General features: G+C 33.6%; 2 protein-coding genes across 3 annotated transcripts; both read right to left on the bottom strand.

Annotated features, from left to right (window-relative positions):
* Positions 1-16: 16 nt before the first annotated feature.
* Positions 17-10246, bottom strand: LOC120133337 (MAR-binding filament-like protein 1-1). Its single transcript, XM_039149944.1, has 4 exons — positions 9946-10246; positions 8577-8629; positions 8327-8464; positions 17-1924 (listed from the first exon to the last, which is right to left on the bottom strand). The coding sequence occupies exons 1-4, from the start codon at positions 10190-10192 to the stop codon at positions 209-211; spliced, it is 2154 nt and encodes a 717-aa protein (XP_039005875.1). The 5' UTR covers positions 10193-10246; the 3' UTR covers positions 17-208.
* Positions 10247-11897: 1651 nt separating this feature from the next.
* Positions 11898-14590, bottom strand: LOC120133339 (FCS-Like Zinc finger 10-like). Of its 2 annotated transcripts, none has more exons than XM_039149945.1 (3): positions 14447-14590; positions 12221-13315; positions 11898-12129 (listed from the first exon to the last, which is right to left on the bottom strand). In XM_039149945.1, exons 2-3 carry the CDS (start codon positions 13231-13233, stop codon positions 11976-11978), a joined length of 1167 nt encoding a protein of 388 aa, XP_039005876.1. In that variant the 5' UTR covers positions 13234-13315; positions 14447-14590; the 3' UTR covers positions 11898-11975. The 2 variants fall into 2 exon arrangements, with proteins under 2 accessions (XP_039005876.1, XP_039005877.1); XM_039149946.1 differs by having other exon boundaries at positions 12221-13271; positions 14447-14561.
* Between the last annotated feature and the right edge of the window lie 1442 nt (positions 14591-16032).

Here is a 16032-nt window from a genome sequence, read left to right as displayed (position 1 = left end):
AAAAACAATACGCTGGTATTGCAAAAAAAATGTCTTAACTAGCATACATTTGATTTGTACATGCATAAGTAAATTCCTTAACTAGCTAGGTAGCATACTCGATGTCAGATTTATATAACAACAAAACAATGGTATGGCTAAAAATTATCAAACAACAATCAATCCATGACGAGAATATATTAGAGCTCAGGATTGTTACTGGTGAACCTCATTCTGAGCTACTTTTTCTCCTCCTTGTAGTTTTTCTCGCACTGACTGTAACTTTCGCTTTAGCTTCACTTTCATCTTTCTGCTGAGGCTTATCGTTCGCCGGAACTTTGGACAACTTTATTTGACTCCTCAACCGTAGTATTTCTCCCTTAGCGGAAGCCAATTCGTCCTCGAGTTTCCTCGCTTGCTTTTCCAAACTATCCCTTTCCTTGCCAAGTGACACCACAAGCTTATGAGAATCTTCCATGTTTTCTCGGGCTTCTTTAGATGCATTCTTCTGCTCTGTGAGTGTTTTGTAGAGAACCATTTTCTCATCCTCTAGACCAGATATTTTAGCATTAGCACTTTCGAGATCTTTAGAAAGTTTTAATATATTTTGGTTCACCTCATCAAGTGACTTGGTAGCCTCTTCCAGGTCCATTTCAAGTGATTTTCTTGCTTCCTTGTCCTTTGAGATCTGCTTCTCCAAAGCCTGCAGTTCTTTCTTTAAAGAAGAAACAATCACTTTCTCTTCTTTCAAATCATTGGCCGTAGTTTCTGCCTTTTTATACACATCCACCAATTCCCTTTTAAGGCTGTCGCGGTTTTCTGTCATAGAAGTCAGTTCATGAGAAGAAGTCTGAAGCTCCTCCCTAGTTTTCTTCAGAAGCTCTTTTGCAGCTGCGAGCTCACTGGAAAGAACTTCGCCACTTTGTTTTGCCTCATCAAGGCTACCCTGCAGTCTTACTTTAGCTTCATCGAACTCGGACCTGACCTTTGAAATCTCAGACTCGAGCTCTTTACAATGCATTCTTGAGTTCTTTAATTGCTCAAACAGATCAGAAGCCTCAATTTTGGACTTTGCAAGAGTTTCCTCAGAAATTAGTAGTTCTTCTTTCAGGTTCTTTACAAGTTTCGATTCCACCTCAAGTGCTTTCTTTAGGTTCTCTCTTTCCTTGTTCAAATCCAGAACAATTGCTTTGTTTTCACTTACATATTTTAGGGCAATCTCAAGTTTTTCCTTCAGCTGTTGAATTTCTTTTTCTCTTTCTCCCAAAAGCTTAGCATCTGCTGCAGCCTTATTTTCAGAAGCCAATTTCAGATTATTGTAATCCTCCTGAAGAGCACCAAATTCCTGCCTAGAATTATCTCTTTCAACAGTTAAAGAACTTATCCTTGCATTTAATTCATCCACTGCAGAATTTTTCAATTCAAGTTCACTTTGATTTCTCAGCAGTTCTTCTTTCAAATCTTCAATCTCAGAACTTGCTTTCTCTAGTTCTTCCTTAGTTTTCTTGTATGTGGTTTCAAGGTTCTTTAACTCTGATTCTTTTTCAGCTACGGATGAGCTGAGCTTTTGAATGCCACCTTCCTTACCTTTGAGTTCTGAACTGAGCAAGTTAACTTTTTCTTGTAGGACATCAACTAAATCAAGCTTTTCCTTCAGTTCTTGTTCAAGGGATCTTTTTTCTTCCCCAGCCTTCAAGAGATTGCTTTGAAGATCGTCTATTTGAACTTTAAGGTCCTGAATTAACCTCTTCTCATTTTTAAGTTCCTGCCCTAAGCCTGCAATTGAATTGTTAGCTGAATTTAGTTGATCCAATAAAGACAATTGTTCTTCCTTTGCCTTTTTGAGTTGCTTGGTTTGTTCTTCACTTTCTTTTAGCAACTTTGATTCAAAGTCTTTTTTCATTGAGACAATTGCAGCTTCCTTTTCTTGCAATTTGATCTTTATCTGTGTGTACCAATCAATGTAAAATTAATTTTAAACAAATCCATGGTAATGTAAGTCAAACTTAATTAAGAAAGGCAAAACATTACATTAAGTGGAAAACACCTAAAGCATTCTTTGATCTATAATCTTTTCCTTTTTGTCTTTTCTTTTCTTGAAAGGTGGTAGGGAAGTAGGGGGAAGGGTATAGTCTGAGTGTTGGTAATGCTCATTGAATATTGATATTGGAAAATTAGGTAAATGCTCATTGAATATTGGAAAATTAGGTAATGCTCATTGAATATTGGAAAATTAGGTAAATGCTCATTGAATATTGGAAAATTAGGTAATGCTCATTGAATATTGGAAAATTAGGTAATGCTCATTGAATATTGGAAAATAGGTAATGCTCATTTAATATTGGAAAATTAGGTATTTCCACTAGCATTGGAAATGACTATTTTGCCCTCAATATTTAGCCTATAAATAAAGAGCAATTTCATTCATTTTGTATCATCTCAAGCAAACATTTGCTTTGAAATACTCCTATCTTTAGAGTGTTGTTTGAGTTAAGAGAAGAGCAATACCACCAAGTTCACTCTAGTTTTCGAGTGTACGAATTCTTGGAGAGTCGTGTTAACCTCGAGGGAGCGGTCCGCCTATTGCAGCGATTACACACATCGGGGCGAATTCGTTTCTAAGGCAGTGGTTTTTACCACGACACGGTTATCATTCTGATTGATTATTTTATTTAATATTTTTTCAGTCAGTGCTAATGCCTCGTTTTGCAGCAGTCTATTTTTCCAACAATTTAAAAACGAATTCATACTGCTACTATGCTCGAACATAGTTGAACTTCAAAGCAGATATGGGCTTTGAACAAGCAAATTCCACGTATGGCTGCAAAAAGTAAGAGTTTCAACTATTATCGTTGAAAATAAAAGTTCAAACGTCTGGTATGTTACTTTGATTATAGTAACAATACTATCAATTTAATTGGTAGTTCAATTTCATGTTAAAACCATTGAAAGTCTTTTAATGCGTGGAGTTTTTAATGCATAATAATGTATGAGGTTTAAAACATATGCACGTTAGCATTAAAGCCATTAAATATTATTTTTAACATTGGTTTTAATAGTGATAAGTGCATGAGATTAATGCATTAATGATGCCATGAATTTTAGTGGTTTCAATATTTTAATGCTTGAATTAATAATATATGCTTTCAATGTTTTAAAGATTAGTGCTTCATAATTTTTAAGATCGATATGCGTTAGGTACATTTGAAAGCAATTATAAATTCTTTAACAATTTATTGGAAATGGTATATATAATGCGTTTAAGGACAATGAAAACTATAATATCATTTTAAGAAATGGTATTTATTGGAAAACATGAATATATTATAATCATTATGCGGTCATAACTTTTGATTTAGAGTTATTGGTTGTTTTATGGCATTATTATTATGCCTTAAGATTTATGTGTTTATGATGAAACAGTAAAAGAAACTTTTAAATGTGGATTAAGATTACATTTAAAAATTTGACACATTTGTGTTGTGCTTATGATGCATCGGTTGAATATGCATTAGTGGTAATTTTTTATTGACAATTCATTTGGGTGATAAATGGATTAATATTTGAATAATGAAAAATCATGAAGAAAAAAAAAACGGTAAGCTTTGAATAGAGTTTTTAATGGTTCTATTCTAGCAAGCAATTGAATTGTTTATTAAGCTTTAATGACAATTAATTAAGCTTTAACAATTTTGTCTAAAGGTGGTAGATGGTCGTTTTATTCTTAGTGAATTGTTTCATGTTTCCATGGCCTGCCTTATTTAATTCTTTATTATGTGTTTAAGAATTTTAATATGGTTGGTTCATGTACAATGAGTTGAGCTATGAAACTATAAAGATAACAAAACAGTTGCAATTTTGGAGAATCATGAAGATGATGATGTTGAACGAGAAGATTCTTCAAACTGAATAGTTGTTAAATTCGATTTGATTTCCACATCTTGAAGATAAGAAACCAAAATCCTAAAGATAAGGATCTTGTCACAATCAAATTATTGTTAGTAAATTAATTTCGTGACTAACCATGTATATTCTTCATTTGACTTCAAAAGATTTAAAAGAGATGATGGTTCAGATGAAGAGATTGTCACGATGGAATTTGGGATCATGCTGATTAAAAATGATGATGCAAAGGCTGAAGTAGTTGCATGGTGAGGATGAATAAGTCTATTTGGAAATTATGACTCTACCTGCGAGGTCAGATTATTTAGACTTGTTATCTGCTAATTCATGTTTTTTTAAATACATGAATTAGATTGCATGAGCCTTTAAGATAGTCTTTAAAACTTAGAGATACTATGAAATGAGATAAAACCACTAGTAAAGACTAAGGTAGTACTACTAAGGATAAGATAGTAGTGCAAGACCAAAATATATATATGCTTAATAAGATACTATTGTGATTAAAAGTATCAAGCATAATTCTTTAAGAAGTCTTAAGAAAGAAAAAATCTATAAATAATTTATCGAAAAGTAGTTTGATGAGTATAAAAGTGCATGTCTAGGATTGGTTCTGTGAAGACTTGGTACTTATGAGTGCCTAGTGCACCACCTCTCTTTCATAGAAACCTACCTGGTGCATTGTTCATTACTATACTAACTATTCCAATACTATGACAAGATAAAAACTCTTAAAACTTAGTGCAGGGAGTTAAAAGAGTGTGTTGTAGCTATTAAATCTCTAAGTGATTTTTCCTAAGTAGAGGAAAGAAAAGAGATTATCTATTTCATAATGGTTTATGCATTTTAATCTTAATGATTTGTAACTTCTCAAAACTTTTGAGAATATAATTATTTGTAAACAAAACTTGAGTTTGTTAAAATATAGTTTTATGACTAAAACTCATAACAAACTTTATTCTAGTATGATTGAGTATTTGTTTACATGATTTACAAGACACTTATGGATATCCCAAAATGTTAGAAATGTGGGGGTGTCTTAAAATGTAGATTAAATACATAAATTTAAAAAGAAAATATTCTATCAACTTCTTCTAGTATTCCTGCTAGGTTTTCTCAAGAAATTGATTTCGAGACTAAAAGAAGTAAAAGGCTATTTGGACCAAATTTTATCACTTCCTTTATTTCTAGGATAAATGATTTAGACTCTCTTTCTGATCATATAGCTTAAATATTATATGAGGATCCTAAAAAGGCTATAAGATCTATCGATACTAGTTCTAGAAAAGCGCTATTAATGATGAACTATAATCGATAATGTCTAATCATACTTGAGAATTTAAACCAATCTGTAGCAAATGAATCTTCCGGAAGAAAATAAGACCAGATGGTTTGATTCAGTGGTATAAGGCAAGGCTAGTTGTCAAAGGATTCATTCAAAAGTTTATTTTAGACTACTCTGATTTTTACTCTCCCGTTATGAACATCTCAACGATCCGTGCATTATTTGCACTAGCTTCCATTCATAAGTTGCGAGTACATCAAATGGATGTTAAGACTGCATTTCTGAATGGAGATCTAGATGAGGAGATATATATTGGAAGAATGGTACAAGAAATTTCATAAAACTATACTTAGTTTTGGTTTTGTTGTGAATGGTTCAAATACTTATTAGTACTGATTGCGTCATCATAAGTTTTGTATGTTGATTACATGTTGATTTTCAGTTCTAACATTGAGTCCATTAACAAAACAAACAATTTCTTGTTCACTAAATTTGAGATGATGGATTTGGGAGAAGTTGATGTAATCTTAGAAGTCAAAATTACTAGAAAGGGATTTTCTTTAGGTCAAACACACTATCTTGAGAAAGTGTTAAAGAAATTTGACAGTTTTGATGTCGTCCCTGTTCGAACCCTTGTGACACTAACATATATCTCTTTAAGAATAAAGGAAGTAGCGTTTCCCAAACAAAATATACTAAATTAATCGGTAGCTTAATGTTCTTAATGAACTATACTCGTACTAATATTGCTTATGTTGTGAGTTAACTAAGTAGATATACTCATAATCCGAGTGGTGAACACTAGATTGCTCTTAGAAGCTTATTGAAGTATCTTAAGGGTACTTTTGATTGGAAACTTGAGTTTTTTAGGATATCCTACGGTACTAGAAGGATATTGTGATGCCAACTGGGTTTCTGATAATGATGAGGTAAGCTTTACTTTAGGTGGAGCAACAATCTCATGGAGATCATCAAAGCAGACTTGTATTGCTCGTTCTACCATTGAGTCAGAATTTATAGCTCTTAACCTAGCTGGGCAAGAAGCCGAGTGGCTCAGAAGCTTGTTAGCAAATATTCTGTTGTGGAGAAGATCGACTCCTCCGATTTCTTTATTGTTTGATTCACAAGCTGCGATATGTGTGGCTAAAAACCAAGCTTACAATGATAAGAAAAGACACACTAGCATAAGACATGAATCAATTAGACACTTAATAAAGAATGAAGTGCTCTCTTTAGAGTATGTGAAGTCGGAAATGAACCTAGCAGATCCTTGGTACTAGATTCGTCGAGGGAGATGGGTCTAAAGCCCATTGGTTGAGGAATTCATGGTGGATACCCAACTTAGTTATCTAAGTTCCATGTAGTCAAACGAAACCATGGAAAGACTCATAGTGCACATTCCTACTGCCTATCCATGTGATGAATAATGTGCATGCCCAGGATGAGCTTAATTGCCTTTAATAAATTCATAGCTCAGGCTTTGGGTGGTCTTAGTGAGAAAGACTTGATGAATTTACCAATTTTGGCTGAATATCTATTCTTAATAAGTTCATAACCCAGAGTTGAGTGGGTAGTTCTAATCGCGAAGGACTGGATGAACTTACCGCTTGAGAGGATGAGTTTTATTAAACTCTTAATGAATTCAAACCTAAGAGTTTGGGAGTTCCTAGTGAGAATGACATATTGAATGGGAGTTCCTAGTGAGAATGACATATTGAATGGGAGTTCCTAGTGAGAAGGACATATTGAATTCACCGAATTATGAGGTTGAATATTTATTCTTAATGACTTCTTATCCTAGAGTTTGGGTGGTTCATTTTTAATGAACTTGAAGAAAGTCACCATACCCTTTGTGAGGTTGAGCTATTATAAGAGCTCTTAATTATTTCATAGCTCAGTTTGAGTGGTTTATGTTGAGATAAACTTGATGAAATAACCTATGTAAGTGAGAAGGATTAGTCACCTTCTATAAAAAACGTTGAGTCGTTTTTCTAGTACACTTATTAGAATCCTGAGGAAATAGGGCTAAACATATATACGCTTTTGTATATATTCTTTGTAGACACATCGAGAACTTTGGTGGATGAAGAGGTTAGTTGTGTGTTATGAGTTTACCCCAATCTTAGAAAGTTCAAGACTAGTTTCACTTATCTAAGAGAAGGATTGCTCATCATCACTATGTAGTAGTTCCAGATACGGTCACTAGTGCTTAAGCAACTAATCTCGCTATTGTTCTTCTCGTGTTTTACCTTCATTGCTCTCATCTTTACGAAAAAATTATTTCGCATTAGTGGGAGAATGTTGGTAATGCTCATTGAATATTGATATTGGAAAATTAGGTAAATGGTCATTGAATATTGGAAAATTAGGTAATGCTCATTGATTATTGGAAAATAGGTAATGCTCATTGAATATTGGAAAATTAGGTATTTCCACTAGCATTGGAAATGACTATTTTGCCCTCACTATTTAACCTATAAATAGAGAGCTATTTCATTCATTTTGTATCATCCCAAGCAAACATTTGCTTTGAAATACTCCTATCTTTAGAGTGTTGTTTGAGTTAAGAGAAGAGCAATACCATCAAGTTCACTCCAGTTTTCGAGTGTACAAATTCTTGGAGAGCCGTGTTAACCTCGGGAGAACGGTCCGCCTACTGCAGCGATTACACACATCGGGGCGAATTTGTTTCTAAGGCAATGATTTTTACCACGACACGATTATTATTCTGATTGATTATTTTATTTAATATTTTTTCAGTCACTGCTAACGCCTCGTTTTGCAGCAGTCTATTTTTCCAACACTGAGGACTGGAAAGACAATAATATTGTTGAAAACTATGTTGCTCCAACTCTTCATTTTCTTTGAATTCCAAGTCTGACACATATTCAGAAATGGAAGGGATATGAGCCTCCAAGAACCCTCCAAACAAATAAAAGAACATAGAAAAAAGAAATTGAACATACCCATGTCAGAAAAATGCCTCTATCCAACATTCACACTTGCGAGTAACATAGGTTGAAAAGGGTCCGAGTATCCGAAAGGAGGTAAATGGCTTTTCTTATTTTTATTTCTTCCCATAGGTTCTTTAACTCTTCTTTAATACTCAAAACCATCTATATTGTAAACAAAATTAGACTTTAAAGGTAAGTGATGACTTACTAACTCTAGGGCCTCATCAATTGTTTTCTTCTCCTTCTGAACCAAAGCATAGAGCGGACCAAGCACACTGGTACCAAATAATCCAAGACCATTCAGAAGAGACAGAAAGGGATTAGATGGTGAGTTTCCCTGTGCTTCCTGTCCATGCAAACTACTCCGTTAAGGATTTTTCGAAACTTAGTCAATAAATCAAGAAATAAACATTATAAAAGCAAATAGACTGGATAGGATAAAAAAGTGAGACTCGGACCTCTGCTTTTTGGTTTCCCTTTGGCTTGTTTACCTCACTTTCTGCCTCATTTTCTAACCAAAAATAAATAAATAAAGAAAATGAAGAAGGTGAACAATTATTAGACCAGCCCTCATAAAAGGACTCAAGAAGAATAATGCATACAGGACCAGAGATCCAATATATTATATATATCAACTACAAAGAAAACAATATGCGGCTTACTTTTGATAGAACATGCATGAGCATAAAGACTTGTTTTAAAGATGAAACGGGAGAGTGACTCGTAAACACTTCACTGGAGATTAAACCTCAAGCCAACTAGTCCCGAAACTGTGACTTCATACCTGATTTCTCCTTCATGCAAGGTTACTTGTTCAAATACCAAAAAGAACCACTCAGCATTTTACTAAATTCTCAATAAGATTATAAGGGCACCTGTTACTAAATTTTTGCACTGTAGAACTTTTACTAACCTAACGGTGTTGTTCCACTACCATTAAGAGGAATGTTCCTTTTTTTCCAGGAAGGGAATGCAATTAAATATTTAACTTAACTATAATAAAAGCTAAAACAGAATTCTTAACATAATAAGGGAAAATGGGGAAAATCAAATAAAGGCAATCAGTGCCTTTGCATTCCCACTAGCAACTGCCATTGGCAGCTCCCTTGTTTCTTCTTATCCACTTTGTCTTTTACTCTTTTCTCTGCTCCTCTCTCCTTGCCATTCACAGGTCTAAGGAATCTCTGGCTCTTATAATGGAAGATTGATCAATCTAATTATCTCTTATTAAAAACAACAATAAAAGTGGTAAGTTCAGTTATTGACATCAGTCCAGTTAACAACCCTTTTGAACTTCATTTCAAAGTTTACAACAAACATGAGCAAAATCCTATTGAAATTTCTTCAAGAAAACAGTCTTGTTCCCAGAATTTTGTTTGAAAAGGAATATAAATACGTAAATTATAATAGAGCATCAATCCTAGAAAAGTAAACATTATATATCCAAACTCTCAATGCATCCAACAGATGTTGATGAAATGCAAGTCGGACAAATGACTCAGAATTGATAAAAAGGCAACCCGAATTGATAATCTGACATGTATATCAGAGGAAAACCATAAAATAAGGTTGCTTGGAAGCACTAAGGAAACGGATAAGATACGACGGGACAGAATTAATCAGTAAATGAATCTATTTATCTTATTTCACTGCATGCATAACAAAAAGTATTTCATCTATAAGATTGGAAAATCAAATCATAAAATTCAAAAGAACACTAAAGGGTCACCTAGTCATTCAAGTACAAGTTGGAAGACAAATAGAATAGAAAGAACAAACATTGAAAGATATATATATATATATATTCTAAAAAGAAATGAGGCTTACTTATGGTGGAGACTTCAATAGCGTTGGCTCTGAACTGGAGGAGAGGAAGAATGGAAATACCCACGAGAAGAACTGCCCTCCTCTTGCTGGAAACGTGGTCGTTTGGGTCTTGATGGGACAGAGAAGCCATTGGAGGCTTGAAGCTTTTCCTTCTCTTGGAGTCTGCATTTCTGAGGTTAAAGTAGACGGATTGAGAGTTGGAAATGGGATTTTGCAAATAGCAAGAGCTCCATATCACGAATCCCATTTCTATGATGTTCCCCTTTTTTATAACTTTGTTTGGGAGGAGTTGGGAATGAGAGAAAGCAGGAAGCTCTACTTTGCTCTATCTTCATCTTTTCCAATTTTTGTCAAAGGAAGCTACGTGAAAGACATAAATGTCCTTTTGGTTGTGATAATTACGCGGAAAATCTTTATTTGAGTATATAAAAAAAAAATCAATTTCTTTCCTTTCCCGTCCGTTGGCTGTTGAATTTGAAATTTGCATACCATTTCACATAAATAGTCATTATTTTATTTATTTTAAATATATAATTGTATGTTTAGAAATATGAACTGAACCCCTTATACTTAACAGGATGATAAAAAGAGAGTCGACCTTCGAATTATAAATAATTTAAATGTTACTAATAAAGATTAGTTCAAATAGTAAGAAGTTTAATATTATTAAGTAAAGTCTCGAGTTCGAGTTTTTGTATATGCATAAAACTCCTATTGGGAGACTCACCCACCAAAGTTAGATATGTAACGCGGATCAATCCGGATTAATTAAGACGAAATTTTAGAACCAAGAGGAAAAAAATAACTTAAATGTTGTATAAAAAATATATTTAAATGATTTATATACAAACACAAATATTTATATATTCATTTTGTGATTTAGATTATCGATTTTTTTTATAGAGACGTTAATATTCTTTTAAAATAATATTAATCTTATTTTATATAAAATTTACATATATAAAAGTTAAAATGTCATTTATTATGAATTTATGATAGGGCAAACCGGTAATTCCAAATAGAGATATATGTGGTCCATAAAACCAGATCCATACATGCTGGATCAAATTCAACAGCTTTATACCCAATGCCCGTTTACCACGTGGTGACAACATCCGGAACTTTTTTATCTTCATTCTGCTTGTAAGTCATGTTGCCACGTCATTCAACTTATTTATTCATTTATATAAACAGTTCAACCAGAATTAGTGCGTTGAAAATTTGGTTTAAAATATTGATCAATTTTTTCCTTAGCATTGTGTACATAATAAATGTGTTAATCTATTCCGTTACGGGTTTAGCACTTGTTAATGCTAAAGATAAATGGATTGGACCATTTCATTTGGATTTCTTTATTTCTTTGAAAAGGATGGTTGACTATCAAGTGGGTGCTACCTAAACAATGATTCGCTAATTATAATTATTTTTCGCCTCACCACCAAATTCAATGGTTCTTGTTTCATGTTGTGCAAAAGCAAAAATAGGAAGACTTGTACCATGTTTTGGATTCATGCCTCGACCTTGCTTCCATTAGTTTCTTTCTTTTTTGGCTCCAAAGCTTCCATGAAAACCCAGAAATCAATATCATTAACCTGAAACAGATTTGCCCCACCGACATCGTAAACTGTAACTTGTTACAGACAAGTAAATTAATTGAGCCAATGTCGCATACATTCAGAATTCAACAATGAGTTCTTCGAGTTCAAGAGGTTTGGGCAGCAGCTCACAAGAGCAACAGTAACAAAAGATAAAAAGAAAAAGAAAACCGATGAGATGGGGCTCGTCCGGCCACTACTAACTCATCTAATCAAAATTATAATGCAACGGTCTATTAATATTATACCTACCTCCGGACAATAAATTAAACCCGATGCTGTGTTATCCATGACTTCATTATTTAGGTGTCGATCATCCATGGCTGCCAATAGATTCACATAAACAGCTCTTTCTTCATGAACAGGTGATCATCCAGGTTAAAGTTATCACTCTTGGCATGGATGCCTGCAAAAAGCAATCATAGTAATAGTCCATTACATGTTAATGGACAAACCCATTGGGAAGAGGTCTTCATCAATGCTCTGCTCCAGAGAAACGTTGGAGGAATTATTACAAGTTTTCTCCATTTCCTCCTCAGCAAAAATCTCACCCGAGCGGCAATCGAGGCTGCAAAATGCCTTTTTGCCTCTGCAGGACTCGGAAGATAAAACAGTCTCAGCCATTACAACATTACGCAACCCAAAGTAACAAGTTGTAAGGGGATGTGAAGAGTACAAACCTGTACATGTAAATGTCTTCGTCTTTCTCTAGTTTTTTCTTGCAAGTGTAACAGAAGCTCAAATACTCATCAGAGGCATACAGTGCTGAAGTCCCTTTGCTGTTACCTGGCGGAGGCACTTTGGTACAAGGTTCAGCATTTTTGTCAAAAATGGTTAACTCGTTGTTGTGACATTCCAAAATACAGTCACCGAAAACATGAGTAATTTTAGGGTTCGGACCGTGAGAAATTATACAAGTATAATCCTCGGAAAGCTCTATCTCACGTGCAGAAACAGACACCATGCTATGGCTAAAGAGTATAGGAAGTGAACTTGGTTTACTTACCCAAGAATTATCTACTTGCAAAGGTCTGCCAATTGGCACAGGTGAACTATTAATGTTGATGGTTCCACTTTCTGAACAAAAACTTCTGGAACTCAAATTCGGGTTTTCAGTAGAGGAAATAAAAGAAGGGGAAAGCCCAGGATCCAGTTTTGGTTCTACTTGTACTTCCTCATTTCCAAAGCCGAGATTAGAAACTGTTGACTTGGTATTGGATTTTCCGGCTTGGAAAAGCTGTGAGATTATGTAATTCCTAGGCAAAGAATTGGATTTCATAGAATTACCGAGGACTTCATGGGAATACCTAGAGGAAGAAGGAAATTTAGTCTTCACCTGTGGTCCAAATATTATGTTCTTTCTCATCGGAGAATCAAGGTCTCCGCTGTCCGGTTTAATGTCATCAGCAAGCACATTCACAATGCCTAAACCTATCTTACTGCAATCCCACTCCTTTTGACAACCACTTTGAGATGGTGATCTAGGAGACTTGACACCAAATGGGTTGCTAAAATTTGCAAAAACTCTCAAATCGAGAGGCGATGTAGGGCTTCGTACCGAATCATAATCCGAAGGACCCTTAGTGCTAAATCCAACAAGGAAATTAGGAATATTGAAAAGTGAGTTGCTTATGCGCCTTAATCCCAATGTAGAGGACTCTGAATCAGGATCAGCCATCAGATTACCATCCATTGATCTTGCTTATAAAGTATGTTCTTACCCTGCATTATCTATAAAACCTCAACCTTTTAGCAAGAAAACCAGCAACTCCTTACTGCATTAGAATCAAGAATCCATCAATATAAAACAAATGCCAGCAATAACGATAGTGAAACAAGTACCATACCATGTATGGTGATACCTTAGGGGTATATATATATATATATATATATATACACATTAATTTATCTACCCAATGGCAATATCCAATACTGACAGAAGTGGAAGTCTAACTCATAACAGGGGTAAAAACAAAAACAAATCCCTACATGATTATATTATATCGAAACACACAAGAAAACCCAAAATACGATTCATGAGCACCTTTGAAATCTCCATGGCAAACAAACAGAACAATATCATAATACTTCTATAACAAAAACGAAGTTTAGCCGTATTCTATAGCAAAAAATAAAAACAGTACAAGATCCTTGAAGCACATCAACAATGTAAGATGGGGGAGAAGAAACCACTTGAAAATGTCAATAAAGCTCTGAAAACTCTTCATCTAATGACGTTTTTGAGAACCGATGAAGTATCTAATGAAGGAAATGAGTCCCCCCAGACTTTTGTTTAACATGATAAAGTAAATCCAAATCAACAACAAGGGGCAATCCATCTATAGTTGATATGAAACAATGAACTATATGAATATAAAAAGCAAAGAGACAACAAAGCCCATCATTAATTTACATTCAGCTCTATAAATATGCAGCAAGAAATGAGGCAAGTATAGATTTTGATGATCAACACTGACCAAGCCCCAGATTATCATTAGCAAAAAATCTACCAGATTCCTAAAAACAGACAGATTCGAGGACCTTTCAAGCTAGACAACTGAGACACATGAAAAAAAGGGGAAATTAAGAAGAAACTCAAACAAAAAGCTTTGATCAAAACAAGTTCCAAACTTTACCCCAAAAATGCATCAAATGGGTACTCAAAGAATGGAGAAAGCAATAATATTTAACAAAAAAAATACCTAGCATGCGCCAAAATCAGCGGAAACATCATCGAGTCAAAGTTAAAACATGGAGTAAAGGGAAAAAACCTTGAAAATCAAACTGATTTCTAATAAAGATCCAATCTTTTATACTCCCAGATGCTAAAAAATGCAGACTGATCAATAAATAAAATTAAAAGAACTAAAAGTTTTACTAAATGGCAACAACAACAAAAAACCCACCTGGTTTTCTTCTATTGAAACCTGAAACGAGAGAGATAAAAACAGAAAACCCAAAATGCAGAAAGAGATGTCACTTTGGTTCAGCAAAAACATGAACTCTCTCTCTATATATATTTTTTTTGCCATTCGTTGGGTTTGGTTTTTTTTATTAAAGATTTTTTAGTTTATTTCCTTTTGCTTCGCCTTCAACATATCAAAATCAGAGAAACAGTGTACCACTTAGGCTTCTGATATACTCTTTTCTTCTTCTCTCTAATCATTAAGAAAGAAATACGTATTTCTATACGGTATTTGTTGTTTGTAGAAAACAGTTTCTACAGAATACTTTCTTTGCGAGCGTGACTGCTGTGGATACCCTGGTAAAATCGTTTAGGTAAACCATCCCAAGTCACTACACTATCGGTCCAAATCTATTTTGATCACTTAACTAAAACTTTTATAAATTAGGTCATTAAACTTTCAATTTTTTCAATCAAAACCATCTGTAATTAACTGTTGATGTAACTTCTGACATGATATTTAATTTTGTATAATAACATATTTAGCTCTCATTATGTATATATCATATCGATTTAATCTTGATTTAAAATAACTTAATAATTTAACTCTTTATATTTGATAGTTCTATCAATTCAATCCTTGAACACATCATTATAATCGTAAATCACCTAATTCCTGAAACATCAAATTTTTAATGAATAGAAGGAATTTTGGTTTAGGACATCGAAGAAATTTTGGTTTCAATTTGGGTATCGAAGAGAAGAAATTTTGGTTTCAATTTGGAAATTAAAGAGAATGAATTCTGGTTTGAGATATCAAAAGAAAATCGATTGATGGTGCTAATGATGATATTATTATAACTAAAATTACGATTTCATGATCATCAATAGAATTCTTAAATATAAATATTTAAATTTGTTGAATTATCAAAAATTATGATTAAATTAATAGAATATGTAAATTATAATAAAATGTGTTAGTATATAAATCTGTTTGACTACAATGTCATCGAATTTGTTAATAATTAATGGTCGGTGATTTGATTGAAATTAAATTAAAAGTTTAATGATCTAATTGATAAAAATTTTAGTTCAATGATCTAAATAAAATCAAGTTCATAGTTTAGTGACCTCAGGGTAGTTTACCCAATCCTTCTTCAAGGTAATATAGTCTGGTAAAAGTTACCCATACGCGGTAACTAAGATCGATTAATTATCTTTCAAAAAATCGATTAATCATATTATAAATAAACATAAATAAATAAATTTATTATTACGAGTTTATCGTAAACTTAAAATAAAATTTTAATAATTTATAATCGAAACCAAAAAAATTGGGTTATGATTAAATAGATAAATAGTTTTTTAACTAATTATTCAGTGCCCTTCTAGTTTGTAATCTAATTTCCCAACAGCATGAATAATATGGTCCATAAACAGTGAATATTCCTGTTTTAGAGCTGAAGACAAAAGGAAGAAGAGTTCTCCTTTGTTTCAAGTAGCCACGCCTGATGTACACGGCAGTTGTGATCTGCCCCCACGTTTTGCTTTCCTTCAGTCCTTCCACCGTAACTTTTTTCTTATTAT

The sequence above is a fragment of the Hibiscus syriacus genome, unplaced genomic scaffold (assembly GCF_006381635.1).
Source record: "Hibiscus syriacus cultivar Baekdansim isolate YM2019G1 unplaced genomic scaffold, ASM638163v2 tig00110578_pilon, whole genome shotgun sequence".
In the NCBI taxonomy this organism is placed as follows: Eukaryota; Viridiplantae; Streptophyta; class Magnoliopsida; order Malvales; family Malvaceae; genus Hibiscus; species Hibiscus syriacus.
Note: the sequence above shows the minus strand (reverse complement) of the source record. Positions and strands in the feature narration are given on the sequence as shown.

Bases quoted from the DNA above. Each gene is read 5' to 3' on its own strand.
- LOC120133337 (XM_039149944.1), bottom strand. From the start codon at position 10,192: ATGGGATTCGTGATATGGAGCTCTTGCTATTTGCAAAATCCCATTTCC. The intron at 8,465-8,576 runs GTCCGAGTCTCA...TTGCATGGACAG, and splicing joins AGGGAAACCAAAAAGCAGAG to GAAGCACAGGGAAACTCACC. The intron at 1,925-8,326 runs GTAAGTCATCAC...TGGTACACACAG, and splicing joins TTGATGAGGCCCTAGAGTTA to ATAAAGATCAAATTGCAAGA.
- LOC120133339 (XM_039149945.1), bottom strand. From the start codon at position 13,233: ATGGATGGTAATCTGATGGCTGATCCTGATTCAGAGTCCTCTACATTG. The intron at 12,130-12,220 runs GTTTGTACTCTT...CGAGTCCTGCAG, and splicing joins GAAGACATTTACATGTACAG to AGGCAAAAAGGCATTTTGCA.